Genomic DNA, 18349 nt, shown 5'->3' with positions numbered 1-18349 from the left:
TTGTCTTCTCATTAACACAGCCGCCACTGCGGTGGCCTTCTTACATTAGCATGATAATCTCTCACAATACAATGGACACCCCCACAGCTTCGGTGGCGCCAAGTTTTCTTACATTGACATGCTAATCTCACATTAACAGATTGTCATGCTAATCTCTCGCAATACAATGGCTGCCTCCGCACCTTCATAGTCGTGGGGTATATCAGCTCTCCGATCTTATATTTACATGCAAATTCAATCTCTAGCCCCGCCCACTTACCCTTGGGTTGCACCCATCTCAAACCTATATAACTGCTTGCTTCAGCAGCTCTCCTGCTATGTTTTTCTTGCCTCAGCAGTTCTGCTGTATTTTTTCACCTGATGACGATTGCTTGTGTTGCAATCGAAACGTCGTGATATTTTTTATTTGTATTTTTTTTTATTTTTTTTATTTTTCTATCTACGTGGCTTTACCGAAAGACTCATAGAGTATGTTATATCTCAGTTGCACTTAATTAAAGAAGGGTGTAAAATCAATAATAAAAATACACGGTGCAGGTTACCATTGCAAGGTGTAATGGAATACATTTTAAACGGTGACAAGTTTAGTGGAACGTGCATTATTTATTTATAAATTAGAAATGAAAGCAATTTTAAACCAATACTGCGCTCTTACTGGAAAATGTTCTCGGCTTACTGAGCGGTGCTTAAATGATTACTTTCCTTGAGAACTCTGCATTTCGTTTTTATGGTTAGAATTGCGTAAACGGCACCCTCTGCAAATGGAAAAAGTGTAACAATGAGCATATGTTGTGTATACAGTGTGCACAAGTAAACAGATCCCACACTGACATTTACAAGTTGTGCGCAGGCATAGATGAATGAATTGAAAGTGGCTTTTTCCTGCCAGAGATGTAGACAGGGCAGGCAGGTTGTGTTATTCCCGACTAGACACTAACGGTGCTATTTAGCGCAACTAATTGGACGATTGCTCGTTTTCCACACAGTGGTGAGTGGGTTGCGATGCCCTGCACCCAGCCCGAGTGGAGGTGTGTGCTTTGGCCCTCACATTTTGTTCAGGAGAGTGAGGCTTAATTTGTTCCTCGTGGGTCCAGCGGGTTTTTCTCATTTAGCGCGCGAGCGCACGTTTGTTTATTTTTTGTTCTTTTCACACATTACCGTAGATATCAGGCGGCGTAAAATATTCGTTTCGCGATGCCCCCCACCACCTCTCTCTTTCCAGCATGTCGGTGGCGCGGGCGCACGCCAGGCTGAGTCTGCGGAGTGTGGCTTTGGAGGCGGACGCGGTGATCGCCATCGCGCTCTACGAAATCTCCATCACCTCGCGGCACGGTAAATGGGGCTCTCCCGCGTTTTGCGCTCACGTCTTTGGTAATGCGCCCCGTCGGTAACGTGAGCCAGCCCTTTTGCTACCGTCAGTCGGCGTGGATTTGCCGAACTTTTCCAAACAAATGGGTGACGCGGGGGTGAGATGTTAACTTCCTCGCCTGGTATACACGAAGTTGTGGATTCGATCCCAACCCTGGCGCCTGCTGTATATTTGGAGTTTGCGTGTCTCTCTCCACATGGTTGTGTGGATTTTTCTCCGGTTCCTCCGGTTTTTCCCTCCACATTTAAAATAAACATTCGTTTAGAGTTCTTGGCTGCTATAAATTTCCACGTGATAAGCCACTTTGTTCGGCTATAATTTGTGATAGCCAGGTCACTCTGAAAAAGAGCTATATTGCAGCTCAGTGGGCTATACCTGCTAAAATAAAAATAGTTAATCATTTAGTTTAAAGGTGAAACTGTCTCGTGGCGGGTTCACACTGTCGTCTCCAATCCAAATTCGACACTCGCAGCGTAAAGTGACCAGGTGCTGCTGCTGCGTTTGGCCTTGCTGAACAAAAAAAACAAGACGCAGGCAGATTTGACGTTCAGGTTCTGCAGAAAATAAAATATTGCACGTCCATATCATAATCATAATACAGTGGAACCTCGGTATACGTTGTTTATTTGATCCAAAAGGTAGGACTTATACCGAAAATGACATATACCAAACGAATTTTTCCCATAAGAAATAAAGGGAGAGGAAATAATCCGTTCCAGAGGAAAGTAAATGATATTTTATGTGGCATATTATACATTAATGGGGTTGTATAAAATAATTTAGACACTAATTATTAAAATTCATACAGAAGCCACGTGACCACGTTGCTGCCAGCTGCTGCCAGCTGCGCTAGTCACGTGGCGTGCCTCAACCACGCACGTCGCGCGCGCCTCGACCCGAGGCTCCACCCTCCATGGGGGCAGCCCCCCACGTCCCCCGCCCCTCTCCCCCACGCCCTCCACCCCTCTCTCCCACGCCACCCCGCCCCTCTCGCTTTGTCTCAGTCGTGAACTGGGTATACGCGGGTACTGTACGCGGTGACTCATCCCGACCCATACAAGTTCTAGCAAACGCGTCGTATCCCAAGACATTTTTTCTCTCGAAAAAACACGACGTATACCAAATTCGACGTATTCCAAAGCGGTTGTATACCGAGGTTCCACTGTAAGAGCAAGCATTCATGATCATTACCTATGTATTGATAGTTTAAATATTAATGTGGCATGTTATTGAGGGACTACTGCTGTGTGGTGTTATCTTGGTGTGGTCTGGGAATGTTTTGTTGTTTTTGCTGCCTTGCCCAAGATTGATAAATCGGACCTATTTAATCTATTTATTATTAATTCCTATTTGGTGGCTTTTTTTGTCTATTTTGCACTCCTATTCTGTTTTTTGTATTGTTTGTTGTTGTAACTTGCAGACCCGCCCATACTGGACACCTGTGAAAAAGAGCTTTTATAGCTCATTGGATTCTTCCAGTCTTATTAAAGAAATATTATTATGATTTTCACTCGTGCGTGCAAGGAGCACTTTGCCACCGGCCCTCTCGGCGGCTCCTTGAGCAAACCCGCCACTATGGACGTTCCCCCAAACAACCGCCACCGCAGCCTTTCTTCCAGCGGGAACCCCCATTCTCGCTTTAACTCTGCTGGCAATCATGCCAATTTGCTGCCATATATTTTTTTTACTTTAATGACAGGAGAGAGCACTCTCACCCACGCAACAGCAACACTAATTAAATAATAAATATAACATTATAACTGGCTGCTTTGGGTTGTACGTGCCGTACTCAGAAAATATTGTAGAATTTTTTTTTTATTTCTCTAACCTAACAAGTTGTACACCGACGATTACCATGCGCCGCAACTCTCGTGTGTGAAAGCACGCCAAGTGTATGTTACGCCATAGAAAGATTATTTTTAAGGGTCCGATTTCAAACACACTGGAAACTTTTTTCTCAATGCGGCGAGTGTTTGCGAGTCGTGCCCTGCGCACCACTGCGAACGCAAAGTCTCCGTTACTGGGTCCGTGTCCCAGTCGTGTTAAGAGACGCCCTTTGTGTTGTTGCAGGGACTTCCGCCCTACAGATAGTGCCTCCCACGGTGTTCCCTTCGGACCTTTCCTTGCACGCGGGCTACGAGCAGCGCGACATACACCTCAGCAATTGCCACCAGGACATCCTGCACTTCTGCACTTCCTTCGTGCCGGAGATGATTTACAGGACAATTGAGGAGTGATCTCCTCCTTTAACACTCCTCACTATTCACTATTCAATTCGTATCATATTCTCAAGCTCACGAGAATCATTGCGGTCGGTTTAAAACCGTTGTCAATCCACCACTGGAAAAAGGCTCTCCCACCCACCCACCCCACATGCCATGTCAGTCATGGCCATTGTTCACCACGCTGGTCAGTGCAGCTAGGAACCCAGGACTGGTACACGTTAGCGCACGATGCTGACATTATCCATGGGCGGGAGTGAGACCCAGGTCGCTGGACTAATGGAGAAGCGTGTGAAACACGCCGCTCCACCTCAAAATAAAACTTTTTTTTATTTTACCAGGTGAGGCCCACTGAGGTATATAGTTCTTTTTATGGAAGCGACCTGGCCACAAATGATAGCCCAATGAAGTGGGATAATTATATGTAAATGTATCATAGCCAAATATTCTAAATATATGTTTTTAAATGTGGAGGGGAAAAAACGCAGGACTTGGAGAAAAATCCACACAACCACGGGGAGAGAGACACAAAAACTTCCAATATACAGCAGGCGTCAGGGTCGGAATCAGAACTCATGACCTCCTGCATACCAGACAAGACAAGGTAGTTAACATATCATCACCGCAGCGCCCCCAAACTCGCGACACCATGCGCCAAATCAGGCGCCTGTGTCGTGCTATATGTAATGGCATCACGTGACGCATCCAGCCACTTGATAGCGTGTTTGCCGCTTGTTGCAGAGGTTTGCAGTTCGATTTCCAGGGCCGCCCTGGTTAATACTGTAGGTGTATTAACATTCAAATTTGCAAGCCATCTTCTTCACGGTCGACTTTAAATATATCCTGCAGAGTGTGTCGCCAGAGTAGGCTATCGTGTGCGGGCATCGTAGTTCAAATAAAAAAAATATTCTATTGCATCGTACCCGGTTGGAATGGTACGTAGCAACCATCACAATGAAAAATTGGCAGGACCCTGCTAAAAAAGTGTCGCGAGACTCGTTGAATTTTATTTCTGGGTAAAACAAGCGCAGTAGTAATGAAGCACACTGTCGGTAAATATAAACGTATCGGACCGTGCAACCCAATGGGAATAAAATAAAAGATTAATGGCTCGTCACAACCAGACGATTCACTCCAGTTGAGCAGTATTAGAATACCTGGCTGAGAGGATCTCTTCCTTACTACATCGTAGAGCCGGGCCCCTCAACCTCCACTCTGATTCACTGGTCCCAGACTAAGGGCAGAGTGTAGGTTATAATGCGTTCTTCAGTGTACACTTCTACTCGTTGAACTCTTTGAGATGTGGTCCATCTGTTACGGTCGTCACAACTCAATTGTTATTTGGAGACTGCCATCGTTTTTTTTACTTTAAAAATTACATATTTAACGACATGTTTGTTGTTGTCATAATGTTTAAGTGTTTATTGTTGTACATTTTAATGTTTAATACATAAACACACATTGGTAATTATCCGTCGTTGTTTATTTGGGCGAGGGAGTCTTACTAGATTCTGGAATATTTTCAGTTGCATCACAGCTTGACTTAAACTAAACTATTTAAAACTATAAGCTATTTTTTTTTCTATAGTAAGGCCCCACTGAGCTACATAGCTCTTTGTCAGAAGCGATCTGACCACAAATGATAGCTCAACGAAGTGGGCAATATCACGTGGAAATGTATAGCAGCCAAATACTCTAAACGCGTGTTTCTAAATGTGGATGGAAAAACCGAAGGAGCTGGAGAGAAATCCACAAGAACATGGGGAGAGAGAGACACGCAAACTAGAAATATACAGCATTTGGGATTGAACCCACAACCTCCTGTATACCAGGCGAGGTAGTTAACATCTCGTCACCGTGGCGCAAACCAATTGACTTACGAAACGAATGCAGACTGGCAGCTCTGCTTTACTTAGTATAGTCGAATGGTGGGGTCGTCGCTATGCATGTCTGTAATTATGTTGGAGGCGAGGGTTAGTGGATCACACGCATGTATTGGATCTCCCTGCAAGGTGCCATACCCTGGCTTGCTTAGAGAAAGTGGTATAGCAACTGTGGACTCCACCTGTTCCATCTGTATGGGATAAAGTTTCGACTCCTTTCGCACGTGGGATTTTTCCAGGTGCTCTGGTTTCTTCCCACATGTAAATAATGATTGGCCGATAGCACCTTAATGTGTATTGGGGTGCCATGGTGAGATGTTATCTACAGTGAGGGAAAAAAGTATTTGATCCCCTGCTGATTTTGTACGTTTGCCCACTGACAAAGAAATTATCAGTTTATAATTTTAATGGTAGGTATATTTGAACAGTGAGAGGCAGAATAACAACAACAAAATCCAGAAAAACGCATGTCAAAAATGTTATAAATTTATTTGCATTTTAATGAGGGAAATAAGTATTTGACCCCCTCTCAATCAGAAATATTTCTGGCTCCCAAAGTGTCTTTTATACAGGTAACGAGCTGAGATTAGGAGCACACTCTTAAAGGGAGTGCTCCTAATCTCAGTTTGTTACCTGTATAAAAGACACCTGTTCACAGAATCAATCAATCAATCAGATTCCAAACTCTTCAACCATGGCCAAGACCAAAGAGATCTCCAAGGATGTCAGGGACAAGATTTTAGACCTACACAAGGCTGGAATGGGCTACAAGACCATCGCCAAGCAGCTTGGTGAGAAGGTGACAAGAGTTGGTGCGATTATTCGCAAATGGAAGAAACACAAAATAACTGTCAATCTCCCTCGGCCTGGGGCTCCATGCAAGATCTCACCTTGTGGAGTTGCAATGATCATGAGAACGGTGAGGAATCAGCCCAAAACTACACGGGAGGATCTTGTCAATAATCTCAAGGCAGCTGGGACCATAGTCACCAAGAAAACAGTTGGTAACATACTAAGCCGTGAAGGATTGAAATCCTGCAGCACCCGCAAGGTCCTCCTGCTCAAGAAAGCACATATACATGCCCGTCTGAAGTTTGCCAATGAACATCTGAATGATTCAGAGGAAAACTGGGTGAAAGTGTTGTGGTCAGATGAGAGCAAAATGGAGCTCTTTGGCATCAACTCAACTCGCCGTGTTTGGCGGGGAGGAATGCTGCCTATGACCCCAAGAACACCATCCCCACCGTCAAACATGGAGGTGGAAACATGCTTTGGGGGTGTTTTTCTGCTAAGGGGACAGGACAAGTTCACCGCATCAAAGGGACGATGGACGGGGCCATGTACCGTCAAATCTTGGGTGAGAACCTCCTTCTCTCAGCCAGGGCATTAAAAATGGGTCGTGGATGGGTATCCCAGCATGACAATGACCCAAAACACACGGCCAAGGCAACAAAGGAGTGGCTCAAGAAGAAGCATATTAAGGTCCTGGAGTGGCCTAGCCAGTCTCCAGACCTTAATCCCATAGAAAATCTGTGGAGGGAGCTGAAGGTTCGATTTGCCAAACGTCAGCCTCGAAACCTTAATGACTTGGAGAAGATCTGCAAAGAGGAGTGGGACAAAATCCCTCCTGAGATGTGTGCAAACCTGGTGGCCAACTACAAGAAACGTCTGACCTCTGTGATTGCCAACAAGAGTTTTGCCACCAGTACTAAGTCATGTTTTGCAGAGAGGTCAAATACTTATTTCCCTCATTAAAATGCAAATCAATTTATAAAAATTTTGACATGCGTTTTTCTGGATTTTTTTGTTGTTATTCTGTCTCTCACTGTTCAAATAAACCTACCATTAAAATTATAGACTGATCATTTCTTTACTATGGGAACCTCATTTGCCAGTAAGAATATGATAATTGTTTTTTATCCTTCTATCTGGCAACAAAACTGACACCTTTTTACAGATAGAAGGGAAAAAAAACAATCATCATATTTTTACTGGCAACAAAACTGACACCTTTTTACAAGGACTCCTTGTAAAAAGGTGTCAGTTTTGTTGCCAGATAGAAGGGTAAAAAACCAATTATCATATTTTTACTGGCAAATGAGGTTCCCATAGTGTAGATGCTTGCCCCGAGCTCTCATACTCTGATGGTACATTGTCTTTGAGTTGTGCGCCTTTTGGCGTCATCTGGTCCAACCCATGTGAGACTAGGCTCTAAGGAAAGCTGTCTCGGGTGTGGACCAATCAACTTCAAGGACAGTGCACATTATCAGAGTTATGTCTTTTGTTTGTATTATGACTGCAGCTATTGCGGTCTATGCAAACATGACTCCTTGTAAAAAGGTGTCAGTTTTGTTGCCAGATAGAAGGGTAAAAAACCAATTATCATATTTTTACTGGCAACAAAACTGACACCTTTTTACAAGGACTCCTTGTAAAAAGGTGTCAGTTTTGTTGCCAGATAGAAGGGTAAAAAAACAATTATCATATTTTTACTGGCAAATGAGGTTCCCATAGTGTAGATGCTTGCCCCGAGCTCTCATACTCTGATGGTGCATTTTCTTTGAGTTGTGCGCCTTTTGGTGTCATCCGGTCCAACCCATGTGAGACTAGGCTCTAAGGAAAGCTGTCTCGGGTGTGGACCAATCAACTTCAACGACAGTGCACATTATCAGAGTTATGTCTTTTGTTTGTATTATGACTGCAGGTATTGCGGTCTATGCAAACATGACTCCTTGTAAAAAGGTGTCAGTTTTGTTGCCAGATAGAAGGGTAAAAAACCAATGATCATTTCTTTGTCAGTGGGCAAACGTACAAAATAAGCAGGGGATCAAATACTTTTTTCCCTCACTGTTCCTCGCCTGGGTTCGATCCCGACCCTGAGGCCTGCTGTATATTTGGAGTTTGCATGTTCTCGTGGGTTTTTATCTGGGTTTACCGGTTTTTCCCTCCACATTCAGAATACACATGCATTTGGAGTTTTGTCTTTGGCTGCTATAAATTTCCATATGATAGGCCACTTCATTGTGATATCATTTGTGGCCAGGTCGCTTATGAAAAATACCTCTAAATCTCAGTGGGCCTTACCTGGTAAAAATGTAAAATAGTTTTGTTGAGTATGTAATTAGTTCACGTGATCCTTGTAGCCACAATGCACGACATAAAATAAGGAGCTTCATTTCTTCAACTGGAATGCAACCTTAAATCGTGACAATCCAAGAAATCACGAGGTTAGGAGAATCGTTACTGGACTATTCAGTTCTGTTCCGTACATACCCTCCGGGCGTCACTCATGGATGCTGGCTACTGTGCCAGTGATGACTCGGCTCAAGATATCCCTGGCTGAAGGTTATCCACAGCGAAACATTAAACGTAAAAAACATTGCTACGTGGAATATTGACGGATAATCCCGTGAAAAAAGACTGTGTAATAAAAAAAATACCTGCGGGTTTACCATGGACCAAGCCCGATGATCGCATCTGGCTATCGTATCAATAGAGCACCAGTCAGTTGAGCTATCCACCCTACTTTGAGAAAATCCCAGACCGGTGGGGCCGTCATGAAAGCAAGACGCACGATAACTTAATTGCGAGTCGTATTGTATCTTTCAATATTTTTTTGTATTAATACTGTCACTGTGAGACTGTCTTCCTCTAAACTCAATACACGGTTACAACTAAAATAATATAGAGTTATAGCCTACAGGGGTTAAAACACATCCGTATCTATTTCAGTCAAAGTGAGTCGAGAGAACGGAGGGGGGCCCACAGTCATATCTTGTATAGCCCCCCCCCCCCCTGCATCCCTGTTGAAATAGGGAGCTGCAGCCCCTGGTTACAATGAGCAAGCAGCCTTCAGTCGATTAGCCAGATAAACTTTGTCCTTCATTGCTGGGCGGCCGTGAACACACCCGCGCAGGGCTATTTGGAGCGACATTTAGCCACCGTGACCTCACTGCCAAAGTGACCCCTTTTCCTGAGACAGGCCGCCCCTGGGCATAATTTCGACGCTGACCCCCTCCCCCACCCCCTTGACACCCGCAGCCCGAAATTCAATCCGCGAGCAAGAGGTTTGTGCTCCATACATTAAGAAAAGGGTGGGCATCGCGTGAAGGTTGGTCCACGCCACGATCCCCGGCAGAGTTCGATTCCCGTTCACGGCCACCAACACCAGTGACGATTATCTGAACCGGTCCTGGGCCTCCACTAATTCGACTCAAAGACTGTTGGGCGTGGTGCTGGCCACGCACACCCCATCGTTTGCCGTGCCAGCCTTCATAGGTGCTTGCTAACAACACTTTCCCCAACAGCCTGTTAAGACTATACCACGGGTGAATCATTGTCTTTTGTCTTGTTGGCAAGTTATGATAGTGAAATGGTTATGGAACATGTGGTGGTGGTAGCGTGTTTCGTGTTGTACATACGTTGAACTTCTGTCGCACAGTACATAGCCAACCCCGCTAATCGGAGGTGCCAGTGGTGGATGCGTTAGGATGGTGATGCAGCGATTTGAAGCTTGGAGGGCCCACGCAAGAGCTATCAAGAAGCCCCTCCAAGAGGGCATGGCATATCTCTTACCATCCCCGCCTGCCCAAGAGTTGGAAGGGGGCACTCCCTCCAACCCCCACGTTTTCTCTCACCACAAGAGGAAGTGTGTGTGGTCTGCTTTTCGTCGTTTCACAAGCGATCGCAAAGGCAGCGTAGAAAGCCAGCGTTGCGAGTCGCATGAACCAAAAATCCATATGGAAAGGTTCGTGCAAACGCGCGCTCGAGTGGAGCCGTGAGCGCTGGCAAACGGTGTCACCGCATCATTGCGCGGCGCTCTCAGATTGCGCTGCTGCGGCCGTCTGGAACAGCTCTTTCCTGCCGACATTTAGGAAGCCCATTGGAGCTATAAACTTTGAAATCATCTCGATTGACAAATTCGTTTCCTTAGAACTACTTGTGTTTAGTTTGTAGTCCTTCCCCTCGCGCCTCTGATGAGTACGGTTGACTACGTACGGTACGAAAGAAGTTCAACATACACACATACATAAACAGATTGTAGGGGCAAGGACTGGTAGCAAGTAGCAGCACCTATGATGGCTGGCATGATACATGTCCGGCAGCCTTTGTCTCCCCAGTGTTGATGTTTACACACCGTGCCAGGCAATTAGCTATGGATGAGTCGACCTAGGGGAGGCTCATATTTTTTTAATAATCCAGATTGAAAATATATTTTTTAGAACTGCTTGTTGTGTTTATATTCTTTGGGTCTTTTGGTAAAGCCACGTAGATAGAAAAGTAATAAAATATCACGACGTTTTGATCGCAACTCAAGCATTCGTCCTCATTGCGGTGGTGGCTTTGCGATCTTACATTGACATGCTAATCTCTCACAATACAATGGCCACCTTCGCAGCCTCGTCGTCCTGGAGGTAGCTCTCTCCGAACTTACATTTACATGCAAATTGCATCACTAGCCCCACCCACCTCGCTTATGACCGTTGGGCTACACCCATCTCAAAGCTTTATAACATCCTGCCTCAGCAGCTCGCCTGCTATTTTTTCACCTGATGAAGATTGCTTGTGTTGCGATCGAAACGTCGTGATATTTTAATATTTTTCTATCTACGTGGCTTTACCGAAAGACCCAAAGAATATGAATTCCTGCAGTCACGAAAGCTTTAAGTCAAGATTGTTGTGTTGAGTTATCCTTACCCCCGCACCTCCGAATAGCACGGGTTGACTACGTACGATGCGAAAGAAGTTCAACACACGGTGCAGACATACAGCAATAATATGAAATAAAATTTTCGCGAATTAACGCAATACCCAAACGTATCGTAGGTGCGTTCAGCTTCTTGACAGACTGGCTCCAATGTCTCTGCGGTTTGTTCTGTTGACTGAAAAATAGTAATTTGGGTAACTAATCCAGCAGCAGAAACACTAGTTGTGTCATTTTGCTTTTGTATCCTTGTGTTATGTTTTCCTCCCCCACTACATTGCTTCCAAGAACTGCCAGTTGTGCAACGCCAAATTAAAACTTAGGGGTACATCAGCCGCAGGAGACACAGATATTACATTACAGAGCTGCAAAAGCATGCCCCGAGAAAGTAATTGGCATATTTGTCATGCAAGATTTTTTAAAGGTTTCCAGATGAAATGAACACGAGAGCCGCCCCTCGCTACAAGCCACGCTCTACCATGAGTGCAAAGCGACTCCGCTGGTACCGTCGCCCGGAGTCTCGTTGCGTGTGTGATGTGTGTTGTGTGTGATGTGTGGGGGAGTGGTGGCGCAGACGCTTAGCGTGCTGCTCTACGAACCCCGGCGACCAGAGTTAGATTCCCGCTCACGGCCACCAACACATTTGACGATAATATGAACCGGGCATGGGCCTCGCCTAGGTCGTCCCAGCCTTAAATGAGTACCTAGTGCGATGTGTAAAAACATTGTCACTTAGGGAGACAAAGGCGACTGGGAGTGGTGCTGGCCACCCAGACCCACTCGTGTACCCTTCCGGACCTCATAGGTGCTCGCTAACAGCACTTTCCCCAACAGTCTGTTACAGGCTATACGGGGGATCTTTGTCTTTTTTAGTGTGTGTGCATGGAGAGCGGCACGGCAAGGAGAATCTGCCGGGGAGGAAATTCCGCAATTACAGTTTGCAGCCGAGGCCTGCGCTGGGTGTTACGGTGCAATTGTGAGGCCGACTTTGAAGCTAACCACACATCTGTTAGAGATTGAGATTCAGACAGGGACCGCTATTAAAATGCCATGCGCGCAAGAGTAATGAGCTGAATATACCCTCCCATCGAAGTGCAGCTCTCACCCCCGGCTCCCTCTTGGCCCGTGTAGGAGTAGGGAGGACAAACTAAACCCGCCGCTATAACGCAACAACAACAATGGAAACAATTTAAACTGGCCGGCAACGTTGCTGCAAAGCAAATGGCAAAAAGTTGTCCGTGTCATTGTAATTTCCCATGCACGTGCGTGTTGTAACGGGTGAAGTGCGCTCTGATTGTTTTCCTGTTTCGTTCTTCCGTTTCCCCGAGAGCCTCAGATAGCCAGTGGTTGCTTCGTCACAGAGGGGCGCGTGCGTGGTTTGTTTCGCCTGTGTTTTGTTGAAAACGGCGTTAGGGAGTCAGCAATGTCAGACAAAATGAAGCGATCTCCGTGCAACAAAAAAACTACGACTCGTTTTACTCCTTCATAAATGTGGCCACGAATCCCAAACCTATGGGCCCGTATAAAAAAACAAACATAGAGACACAAACCACAGTGCGATTGTTGCCATGGAACAAAAACTACGGACCACACAGTAAACCCAGAGATTTATGGAAACACAGAAATACCTAAAGACACATTAAAGACAAGCCACAATGCGATTGTGGCCATGCAACCCAAACTTTGGACTAGCCATAGCACGGTTGGCTATGCACGGTGCGAAAAAAGTTCAATACACGCACACATACAAATTATATCACACACACACGAAGCAGAAACAGCAGCAGGAGCAAAAACAAACATCGCCCCCTCCCCTTTACTGCGGAGAAAAAAACCTTGGCAGGACCTTCGTGAGAGACAAACAAAAAAGAGTTGAGACTCGCCGTTGGTTTTCCTGGGGGTAATCAAAAGCGTAATAAATAAAGTTGTGACCAGGCGTCTTGTTGTTTGGAAAATAAATAAAAATGCTATTCGGTAACAATGAAGCGAGGGCGAATGTTTTGCCCCCACCAAAAGACAGAGCGAGAGCCTTGGTTGTGATTGATGGGTGGGGGGGGGCAGCAAGCGAGTGGTGTGTGTTGGGTACTCGTTGCCCGTTGAGGGCAAGCCGGGCCTTCTGTCACAGCGACCAGTGGGGATTTCTCCCCACCCAGTCTGGGAGACTTGTGTGGGTGCACTGATTGTGGCCATCGGCCACTTCAGGCTCAGAGCCCCCTCCCCTCCCCCTGGAGAGTGCCCCCGCGTGACTTGGGAGGCTTCGTGGGTCAATGTTGTGTAAGGGGACATTTAAAAACAATCCTAAAACGCGTTCGTTCTGTGTTAGTTTAATTTGTGGAGTGGAAGATGGACAGCAGCAGAAGCAGGAGGATTCACGCGGCCTTCTCTGCTGAGTGAGTGAGGAATCACGACGAACACCATCAAAAGTGGCGGATGAACATCCGATCAACGATGCTCCGCTCTCCAGAGCAAACAACACAAGTTAAATTAATTATGTTCTTGTGCATGTATGAAATGTGCCTATGTTGAACTTCGCACCATACGTAGCCAACCGTGATAATTAATCGGAGGTGCGGTGTATGTCCTGTATGTTGAACATTTTCACACCGTACGTAGCCAACCGTGCTAATCGGTAGTGCCAAAAGTGCTAATTGAGTGATCTGTAAGTACTGTACATTTTCTGCAAAGGGATGCGTGACCAATACCATTTGCATTGTGTGTTTTGTAGCTACGGGAGGAAACTGGAAATTCCGCAGGAAACGAATGCAGAACAGGGCGAGAACAAACTCCACACACACACTTACTCTCTCTCATTCAAACTCAGAATATGTATTTAAACAGGAGAAATCCGATGACCTATGAAGCTCTTTTTCACAGATGTCCACTCGCGCAGCAGAACACGGGGAAACACATACACACTCCACGCGGAAAGCTTGAACCCTTGTTGCACGAGTCTTACCACTGCGAACCTGCCGCTCGACAATGTGATCCGCTTCGCTCCAGGGAGACCCACACCCACCATTATCGGGGAAGGACATGATGTAATCACGGGGTTCCAGCAGATACATTCAACAATTGAGTGAATTCAATCAGTCTGCCTTGAAATTTGTAATGTTTACTTGATGGATAATACACGAGGTTTTTGCATGCATAGCAGGACGGAAATGACTGTGTTTCTGGACAATAACAATACACTGGGTGCTCATTTGTCTTATTATGTATACAACTAGCCTTTTGCCCGTCCAAGGACGCGTGTATTAAAGTGAGACTTGCAAATGAAAAGCAGCCCACGACGTTTCAGTTTCATGTATTAGGTATCGCCCTGTGAGCCATGCGGCTCTTGACTCAGGTGCAATCGCAACAAACAAAAACATGAACATAGAACATCTTAAAGTGACTACGTGCAACAGAAAAATTCAGGAAAAAAGAGCAAAGTCTTCCAGAAAAAAACACCGTTTGTCAACGCTGTGTGCAAAAATCCCAGTGGGATGCAAGTCAAACAATAACAACTATAAGACAATTACGATTAAAGATATCAGGCTAACTCTGTACTTCAACAAACAAACATGGCTAAACCATACTTTTTCGAAATCAACAAAATAAAGCTTTAAAAACAATGTAACAGTGATCATAGGAACTGTGATTCAAATTTAACAATAAACGATATACATAACATGTACGACCAAACACTATGAGATCTCTTTTACCAGTGGCAAAATATAGTAGTAGGTTTTTACCCTTTTAAACTGGTACAAAACTGACACCTTTATTCAAGGCATCATGTTTGCAATAACCACAACACAAGTAGTCAAAAAAGCATGCATAGCAGTAGTCAAAAAAGGTGTCAGGTATAAAATAAATTAAATCACAAGCGTCCGTCATCAGGTGGGACAACCACAGCAAGAAACAATTGCTGAAGTGGGCAAATGGGCTGCTGTGACAAGAGGCTATATAGGTAAGAGAGGGGGGAGGAGCTAGGGAGGAGAGATAGAGAGGGGGGTGTGGAGAAGAGCGAGCAAGGAGAGAGGTGAGCGGGGCTGGGAGTGCGAGGCTGCCAGTTAGAGGGGGGAGGAGCCAGGGAGGAGAGATAGAGAGGGGGGTGTGGGGTAGGGCAAGCAAGGAGAGAAAAGGCAAAATGCCGGAGGGTGGGGGGGGGGAAGTGAGCGGGGCTAAGAGTGGGAGGCTGAAGAAACTGGAGATGCGGATATGAAGGCAACACCATAAAGCAGTTAAGGTTTTACCTGGTTAATAACATCCTTCTAATGATTGCTCAATTTGTATCCATCTTCTCGGTTGAAGTTTGCAGAGTACCTTGGTCTCAGAAAAAAACAATATCATGAGAGCCCACAGCCTTATAGCAATGGTCAGCCACGGTGGAGGTATTAGTTCTGCCATGTTTCAGATCTGACTTGTGCTCGCGAACACAGTCCGAGATATGTCGTTTCGTTTCCACGCGCTCCGCTCTTTGGAGAAGAGAGCGTTTGCAAGCGCGGGCTGCGCCATGGAGGTTCCTGCTTGGCAGGAAATGGTGGCGGGAACTTCGTTCCCACATGGCTCCGTTGCTCCCACTTCCACTGCTGGCTCCGCGATGTGGAGCTCCATGAGGATGGGCGCCACGTCGCGGAGGAGTTTTGCGAGGCAGCCGTCTGCAGTTTGGAACACCCTCCTCGTCGACGTTGGGCAGTCGCGTGCCCGGTCAGTGTTCTGCTCTGCCGGCACCGCTTAACCTCCATCCTCCGGGGCTGTTTGCGGGATGAGATCTTCGTCTTCATCGTCCAACGTCCTGGTACGTAGTCTGCGGCGCATAGCCAAAGTCTAACAGCTTAGCTAAGTAAAATAGCGTTTGACCACTTCCGACACCAGTTGTAGTGGATTCAACTGTATCACAGACATACTCTTTGGAGGCATCACATATTTATTAATACCACCACATTAACACAAAGGGGTTACTGCCCCTTTACCAGATAACTTATGGTGGTTGACCACCAGGCTAACTACGCTAGTTACTGGGAGTAGCTATAACGGATAGGACCCTGGCTTGGGTCCTTGTCCACGTGTTATTGACTTATTCTTCTTCTTGGACGTAGAATGTAGATCGTAGATCTTCACACAACAGCAACGCTGAACCCCGGTCCCTGTGGGGACCCGGTTTATATGCTCCTGGGTCGTGGCTGGCCCTGCCCTTGGCCACGGCCACCATCCAGAAACCTCTTGTCGTTTCTCGACCCTTCCTGTAGGATCTCATCCTAACACGTGACCACCACCTAGCCCCCTGGGGCCCCTGTGTAGATCTTACTTGTCACGCGCCTCCCAGGGTCAACCAGAGTGACATGGCCGAGGGTAACCTCCTCCCATGGCTGTCACTCTCACACTCCCTCCTGTATTAGTCAGCACTGCACGCCACACGTGGTGCCACTGAGCGCTATCCCAGCGCTCACCGAGCCCCCTCTAGGGCTGGTACTACACCCATCTACGGGGTGTCCGCAATGACAATGCATCGCACGCCGTCCCTCGCTAGAGCCGGTATTACTCAGCGACGTTCATGATGTCGCTACATATGTGATGTCTGCGATGTGAGTACATCGCACGTCGTGTCTCTCTAGGGCCGGCACCACACCGTGACATCCGCGATGTCACTACATATGCATCGTTACTTTGGCAACTCGAGTCTGGCACGTGCATTTCCATCACAATTACTTCTCAGATTCACTCGGAGAAACAAAACACAACAACGGGCCTCTTTTGCATCCGCTTTAGTACACTCGAACACAACCCACGATACACCAAAATACCCACCGATCATAGCTCAAAGAGAAACCGTCATCGCGTGCTTGGATTCTTGGTAAGTGTGTTGAGAATTCAGACAATTTGCTTCTTCGCATTTCAGTGTTCGGCTCTTCTCCCCGTCGGGACGAGGCAAGCGAGGGTCTCTCGTGTTCTCTCGCTTTGACGTTCATCGTTAAAACATTGGTGGGGATGGCACGCAGCTGTTGCTGCTATTGGTGGTGGCTCGGAGACTTTTCACCCCCGAATTTTAAACGATAACCGCCACAACTCTCGGTTGGGAAAGACCCCTCGCCAGTGAAGCGTCCCGCACCATCACCTGAGGCGGCCCATGACTTCGCCACTTCTGGCGCTTAGTGCAGCAACGATGGCTCAGGGCGAGGAGGTGGCGGGGAGCACTCGCCAATATCTTCTCCTCTTCCTCGTCCCCTTCATCTTCCTCCTCCCGCTCCTCCTCCTCCCCCACCTCCTTTTGCTCTTCCTCCTACCCCTCCTCTTTCCGCTCCTCCCCCTCCTCCCCCACCTATTCCTCCTCGCCCACCTCTGTTCTCCGGGCCCACTGTCTCGTGATCACGTTGTGAGTTCGATCTCGACACCTGTTGTATATTTGGAGTTACGTTAGGGTTTCCCCCGGTTCCTCTGGGTTTTCCCTCCACATTATAATTCACGTGCGTTTAGAGTATTTGACTGCTATACATTTCCATACGATAAGTCAATTCGTTGAGCTATCATTTGTGATATCCAGGGCGCTTCTGAAAAAACACATATATAGCAGCTCAGTGGGCCTTACCTGGTAAAAAAAAAAGTTTATAGTTTAGTTTGTAGCTCCTGTTCCTACGATTTGCACGGCTGCTGCTGTCACAAACCCAACCCCCACCACCACCCCCTCTGCAAAATTGGCGAAGAATAATGGACTTAGAATCTAACGCGTGTACGTTTGGATGGAGGTTGTGGGTTTACGAGTGGCTTTTATGTGACAAACTGCCACTCAAAGACGCGCGGCGAATGACCGCGGGCGGTTTCTCAGCGCGAACTTATTGAGCCATAGACGTCTCACTGAGAAACGATGCATGGACAAATATCCCCCCCCCACCCCCCGCCCCCCTCCACCCCTGCCCCCTATTCTGCCGTACGGCAGCGTGTGGAGGAAATGCCACGATGTGAAGTCCACAGCGGGGTGCAGAATGTCGCACCTCCGATTGGTACGGTTGACTACGTACGGTGCGAAAGAAGTTTAACATACACACATACACCGCACCTCCAATTAGCACGGTTGGCTACGTACGGTGCGAAAGAAATTCAACATACATACAACGCACCTCAAATTAGCATGATTGGCTACGTACGGTGCGAAAGAAGTTCAACACACAGAAGTAGTGGCCACATTTTT

General features: G+C 46.6%; 1 protein-coding gene across 6 annotated transcripts in view; it reads left to right on the top strand.

Moving 5' to 3' along the window:
• The window catches only part of MCMDC2 (minichromosome maintenance domain containing 2), a 58543-nt gene extending 53479 nt beyond the window's left edge, over positions 1-5064 (top strand). For all 6 annotated transcript variants that reach the window (XM_078619322.1, XM_078619324.1, XM_078619320.1 and 3 more), the window contains 2 exons: positions 1223-1332; positions 3440-5064. In XM_078619322.1, coding sequence (XP_078475448.1) covers positions 1223-1332; positions 3440-3606 — 277 coding nt within the window. In that variant the 3' untranslated portion in view covers positions 3607-5064. The remainder of the gene's footprint in view (positions 1-1222; positions 1333-3439) is intronic.
• The last annotated feature ends 13285 nt before the right edge of the window (positions 5065-18349 follow it).

This window comes from Lampetra planeri, chromosome 62 (genome assembly GCF_965212315.1).
Source record: "Lampetra planeri chromosome 62, kcLamPlan1.2.h2, whole genome shotgun sequence".
Lineage (NCBI taxonomy): Eukaryota > Metazoa > Chordata > Hyperoartia > Petromyzontiformes > Petromyzontidae > Lampetra > Lampetra planeri.
Note: the sequence above shows the minus strand (reverse complement) of the source record. Positions and strands in the feature narration are given on the sequence as shown.